A 6597-nucleotide genomic window follows, 5' to 3' on the forward strand; every position below is an offset into this window, starting at 1 on the left:
TTAGAGCTCAAGCAGCACTCTCAATCACAATTCAGTCTCCAAGGGTTCTAGAGAGAAGTCCTTGTCTCATGAGTTTATGCCCTTTATATAGTTTTTTTGAAAAGAGGGGTGACTCGTTGAGTGCATAGACCGACTCGACAAGTTCTTCACTTAAAATCCGTGCGCTGTAAAGTAATTGATAGTTCATGAATGTTCGTGTCTACTCGTCGAGTAGGTGTCTAACTCGTTGAGTTCTTCAGGTTTTTGACTTTTTTTCTTCGTTCTTTAATTCCTGAGCTTCTGATTGCTATTCCCGCTTCCTTTTGCTTCCGAGCACGTCTTTTAGGCTGAAAATACAATTTAAACATAATTAAGTACCTTTTGTTAGATAATTGCAATAAAATAGCCAAAAAGTATTAAGATTCTACACAAAATATATAACTAAATATGCACATATCAAAATATCCCACACTTGACTTATGCTTGCCCCCAAGCAAAACTGAATTTTAACATACTAATATCACATAAAACAAGAATAATCAAACAAAACCGTTATGACAAGACAGCAACGCATGCATTTGTGTCTAAAAATTTTTCCTAAGGACCCCCCTCCATTCTAAATACTTACAATCCTCATAAATACTCGCCCACTTCTTTTGGACAACGCTCATTTTATGGATCCCTCCGAATCATTCTGCAGTAAACTCTCTTAACCTCAAGGTATTTTTGGTTAAGTTACCCAAGCACACATATTCTAGAAAAATTACACTTTTGATACTACAATGGAGCTCTTTGAATTGTTTACTTTCTTGAACATTTGAACTTTGATTTCTTGAATTCACCACCGTTTTGTTTGATTTTTGGTATCTTCAAAATTTTGATTCCTCATAATTTTGATCTTATGATCTTCATACTTTGACTGCTCTAAAATTCTTATAAAATTTTCTTGTAATTCTCTTTCTCTCTTTTTTTAAAAATATATCTCACTTTTTTTTCACTCAAAACCTACATGCTTAAGCAAGGGCGCTCAACTTCAACCTTTTTGGTTAAAGGTATTAGTCTTCCTAGATACATTTTAAGTACACGATGCTAAACATGTTGCGTCCCTCAAACTAAGCGAGGTTGTGTATTTGTCCTATGATTTCACTAGAATAAAGGGGGCCACAAATACACTAGAACATGCATAGGCTCAACTAAACATTTGGGTCTTCAAAGAATCATCAAACACAATACTAGCATGGAATCCTAATTGCTTTACTAAAATTTTCTAAGTTAAGTCCTAGCAATTTGTAATCAAAAAGTTTATAATTAATCTAAGATTCTAAATTTTGACCAAATGTGACCAACCCTATACCCTACACTTAATTTATGCAATGTCCCCATTGCATATTATGCATGACAAAGAACAATAAAATAATGAGGGAATTGGAACAAACTACCCTAGGATAGTAGTTGTGAAGTTAATCGTCTTCATGTAAAGCTCCATCTTCAGCTGACTTTGGCATGGGAATAGCTCATCCATGCCGTGGGCATCAAATCTCGTGTGGTACAACTCTGTGGTACAGCTCCTAATATGCAGAAAAAACTCTTGGAAATTCTGAGGAAATGATCTTCAAAAGTATAGCCAATTGCCCTTATTAAATCATGATCTTGAAAGTAGAAGACTGAGCAACTCACCGAGTTCATATCGGGACTCACCGAAATGTAGCGTGCTTGGCAAAAAAGTCGGGTTTTTGAACTTCGACTCGCCGATTTGAGTATATGGACTCGGCAAGTCAGGGTTGTATGCATAAAAATGCTTTTGCCATCACTTCCGTTTATGGGGTGTTTGAGTAATATCAAGTAACACTTCTCCTTCATTTTTCTTCAATAAAAAGACACTATTTAAGTGTTCTAATCGTCAGACTCGTATTTAGACTCTATTTCTCTCATAACTTCTATTTCTCTCGCCTAGACTCGATTTTTTTTCTTTGGTTAGTCTTGACTCTATACTCTTGCATGCATTCCTCACCCTAAAACTGAAAAGACCAAAAGCAAAAAAAAGCGATAGGAAAGGAAAACAAATAAAAATCCTACATAGTCCTAATTACTATAAGTTCAAACATCAACCAAAAGCAAACAAAAACAAATGAAAATTGTCTCAAACCCAACCACACAAATAAAAATAAAAAGATATCTTATCTTCATCTTCTTCATCATTTCCTCCAACTCTGCTTCCCCCGGCTCCAGTTTGTCTTGAATTTATCCTCTCATCCCAACTCCTCACATACGAGTATTCGGGATCGTCCATGGGTGGAATATTCAAGTGATTGAACAATTGAGCAAGTGACCTATTGTTGTAATTCATGCTTCTTCCAAGGTCATCTTGATACCTTTGTAATTACATATTGTACCAATCCATTGGTATCTCATCTTCCGCCGGAATTATCGGTGGTTCTTCATGAACATTTTCTTGTCTTGGCCTAACACGTCGACCCGGATCCTCGGGTGTCACAACTGCATCATCACTTGGGATTGTAAAGTGACCACCACCATAATCTTCAACTATTCTTGCCCTCCGGTAAAGCATAACACTAAATGGAGGTGTAGGCACCATAATTATCATATTCCCGACTCCTCTTTCCAATAAACCATATGACCTTGCCAAATGGGTCACAAACATCCCACCATTTATCTTTGAAGTAGTCTGATTCTTCACCGCTCCCTCCCCTAAATACTTTGCCCCAACCATAAGGAATATTGCAAAATGTGTTTGGCATAATGATGCACCATAAATAGAAGATGTTAAGGGTCGGTACTTTATCATCATCTTTTCGCATATTTATGGTGCTAGCGATGAAATGATGAATCAAACAGTGAATGGGGGACCGTATGCTCCCCTCTTGAACCGTCGAGGGAATGTAAACTCTATTCGCTATTGTGTTCCACCATGTGGTTCCTGAATCTTAAACAATCTATTTCCACTCGTCACATGAAACAATCTATTTCCACCCGTCACATGTAATGGTCACCCCGTTGTCCATAAAAGTTTTCACCAAATAAGGGTGAATTCTTCTTCCAATCCAACCCACCCTAACCATTCCCAATTTATTTCATTTGGAACATAAATTTCCTTATTCCTTAATGTGTCGAGTTTCTTTTTCTCCTAACCAATGATGATTTTGAAGTTATTTGTGAATAACTCATCCAAGGAATATCCCTATGGCTGCTTCCAGAACTGTGGCCTCTCCTGGACATTTTCTGAAAAATAACCCAAGAAAAAAAAAAAAAAAAACCACAGAAACTTAAAAAAAATTAAATCTAAACGACTGCAGCATGGACTCGTCGAGTCCATGAACAGACTCGGCGAGTCGGAAGAACAAGTCGAGTCGCACTTCTGTTTCGGACCAAATCATCCATCGAAACTCAAAATTTGTTTCAGGGGTGTGTCTAAGGTTGTATATCAAGTGTTAATTCACAAATTTTTTTTAACTATACCACTCTAATTTGGCGAAGATCGAAACCCTAGAATTCAAGTAAATTTTGAAAGTCGGATTTTTCACAAATTAAAGCCATCAAAACACTAAAGATCGACCCTTTATCAGAAATAAGATAGAAAAATGTTACCTTGATGGAAGAAATTGGAAGAAATCAAAGGAGTTGGAGATGGTTGCTTGAGAAGAACTTGGCACGTCGAGTGGAAAGGGTATGTGTCGGCTGGAATGAGTAAAGCAAATGTTTACCAATTAGGGTGAAATCCTACTTTTTACATAATAGTAGAAATTATTTTTTTTTTTTTCCTAAAATAGACCTACTCGTCGAGTAGGTGCCCTGAATCGTCTAGTAGAGTTGCGATTCTTCCAAATTTTCAGAGTTTTCACATGGACGCGTCGAACAGGTAACCAGAGTCGGCGAGTTATTTAATTTGTTTGAAAAAAATTTCAAAAAATTTACTCTCTTTAAAATAAATCCACCACACCCCACACTCAGACCTTGCTTGTCCTCAAGCAATCATTTTAGACAAATAAGAAGATTTAGATAAACAAATCCTACGAAAACAAAAATAAAATGAAAACGAAAGGTAAAAAGAAAGCAAACTCTAGTATCGGGTTGCCTCCCGTAAGCGCTTATTTTTTAGGAGTCTTTAGCTGGACTCATACCCGCTCTACATTTCAGCGGCTTCCTTCAAGTCTAACCCTTCTTCAAGTCCTTCGTCCTTTGGAATTCCTTCTTCATATCTCTTAACCCGATGCCCATTGACTTTCAAGATTGACCCATCTTTACTCCATAGCTTAATCACCTCATATGGAAAGACATGCTTTATTGTAAAAGGCCCGGATCAACGAGTGCATAATTTTCCCGGAAAGAGCTTTTGTCTTGAATTATATAAGAGAAATTTTGGTCCCTCTTCAAACTCTTTATTACCCTTTAACCTTGCATCATTCCATCTTTTGGTCTTGTCTTTATAAATCAATGAGTTAGTGTAAGACTCATTTCTCAATTCTTCCAATGCATTCATTTGCAAAAGTTTATTTGCACGCAACTCATTTGGCTCAAAATTGCATGTTTGCAATGCCCAATAGGCCTTATGTTCAAGCTCCACGGGTAAATGACAATTTTTACTATACACTAGCTTATAGGGAGTGGTTCCAGTGGGTGTCTTGAATGCGGTCCTAAATGCCCAAAGTGCATCATCCAATTTGTCTGCCCAAAATTTTCTATTATTCCCCACCGATTTCTCCAATTTTCTTTTGAGTGCCCTATTTGTAATTTCGGTTTGCCCATTTGTTTGTGGATGGTAAGGTGTTGAAAATCTATGGCGTACCCCATATTTTTGCAACACTTTTTCTAGTTGATCATTAGCAAAGTGGGTACCCTTTATCGCTAATGAACGCCTTAGGCACTCCAAATCTAGAAAATTTCTTTAAGAATTTTACCACAACCCTTTCATAATTAGTTGGTAATGCTTGCGCTTCTGCCCACTTTAACACATAATCCACCACCACTAGTATGTATTTATTGCCTTTGGATGAAGGAAATTATCCCATGAAATCCACACCCATGCATTCATCAAAGATTTCACAAACATGAATATTCCTTTGGGGAATTTCATTCCTTGCCGATATATTACCTGTACTTTGGCAACCATCACATTCCCTTACATGAGTAGCAACATCCTTGAAGATAGTAGGGCAATAGAAACCTGCATCAAACACTTTTTTAGCATGGTATTGTACCCAATGATGTCCTCCTGCCGGTCCATTGTGGAGATGCCCTAATATGTCTCGAATTTCCTTGCCAAAAACGCATCTTCTTATGATTCCATCCATACAACTCCTAAAAAGATATGGCTTATCCCAGAAATAATATTTAATTTCTAAAAAGAGCTTTTTGTTATGTTGATGAGTGAGGCCATTCGGAAGGTAGTCGCCAGCCAAGTAATTTGCAATATCTGGATACCATGGTTCTTCCCCCATGATCACCGTCAAACTCTTCCGGGAAACTATCTTCATTACCCGTGTTGTCTATCTCTTCCCTTTCTAGATTTTGTAGTCTAGAAAGATGGTCTGCAGCTACATTCTCCATCACTTTCTTATCCTTGATCTCGATGTCAAATTCTTGTAGTAAAAGTACCGATCAGATCAATCTTGGCTTCCTATCTAGCTTGGGAAAAAAATACTTAATAGCAGAGTGGTCAGTGAAAACAGTGGTTTTAGATAAAATAAAATAGGGGCGAAATTTGTCAAAGGCATACACCACGACTAATAATTCTTTTTCGGTTGTGGTGTAGTTTTCTTTGGCTGGATTTAGAGTCTTGCTTGCATAATAAATGGGTCGAAAGTGCTTTTCAACCCTTTAGCCAAGCACGAATCCTATGGCAAAATCGCTTGCATCACACATTATTTCAAAGGGCAGGTTCTAATTCGGGGCGATAATGATCTGGGCATTAGTTAATTTTTCTTTCAAAATCTCAAAAGCAGCTAGACACTCTTTACAAAAATTAAAAGGTGCATCTTTTAAAAGTAATTCAAGTTAGATCTCTAGTTATTTTAGAAAAAACTTTTAAAAAACGGCGGTAAAACCCGCGTGCCCTAAAAAACTCCTAACACCCTTCACATTAGTTGGTGGGGGTAATTTAGCAATAGTTTCAATTTTTGCCCGATCCACCTCAATCCCCGCCTTGGATACTTTATGACCTAAGACTATGCCCTCTATCACCATAAAATGACATTTTTCCCAATTTAGAACTAAATGGATCTTTTCACACCTAGCAAGCATCAAGTCAAGGTTAGTAAGACAATTATGAAAAGAAGAGCCAAAAATAGAAAAATCATCCATAAACTTTTCCACCATATCGTGGAATATCGCTGTCATGCATCTTTGAAAAGTCGTGGGTGCATTGCATAACCGAAAAGGCATGCGTCGATGGGTAAAAGTCCCACTTGGACAAGTGAAAGTCGTCTTTTCTTGGTCAATTGGGTCAATGGGTATTTGGAAGTACCTTGAAAATCCATATAAAAAACAGTAATAGCTATGACTAGATAATCGTTCAAGGATTTGATCAATAAAAGGAAGGGGAAAGTGGTCTTTACGAGTGAATGCATATAAGTCAAAGTTTATCTGTTCATTTTATCCTAA

General features: G+C 37.2%; 1 protein-coding gene across 1 annotated transcript; it reads right to left on the bottom strand.

The window, feature by feature from the left end:
• Nucleotides 1–3178: 3178 nt before the first annotated feature.
• On the bottom strand, nt 3179–5471 carry LOC111913733 (uncharacterized). The gene is made up of 3 exons (XM_023909438.2): nt 5090–5471; nt 4384–4869; nt 3179–3219 (listed from the first exon to the last, which is right to left on the bottom strand). The coding sequence occupies exons 1-3, from the start codon at nt 5469–5471 to the stop codon at nt 3179–3181; spliced, it is 909 nt and encodes a 302-aa protein (XP_023765206.2).
• Nucleotides 5472–6597: the final 1126 nt, after the last annotated feature.

This window comes from Lactuca sativa, chromosome 8 (assembly GCF_002870075.4).
Source record: "Lactuca sativa cultivar Salinas chromosome 8, Lsat_Salinas_v11, whole genome shotgun sequence".
NCBI classification, from domain to species: Eukaryota; Viridiplantae; Streptophyta; class Magnoliopsida; order Asterales; family Asteraceae; genus Lactuca; species Lactuca sativa.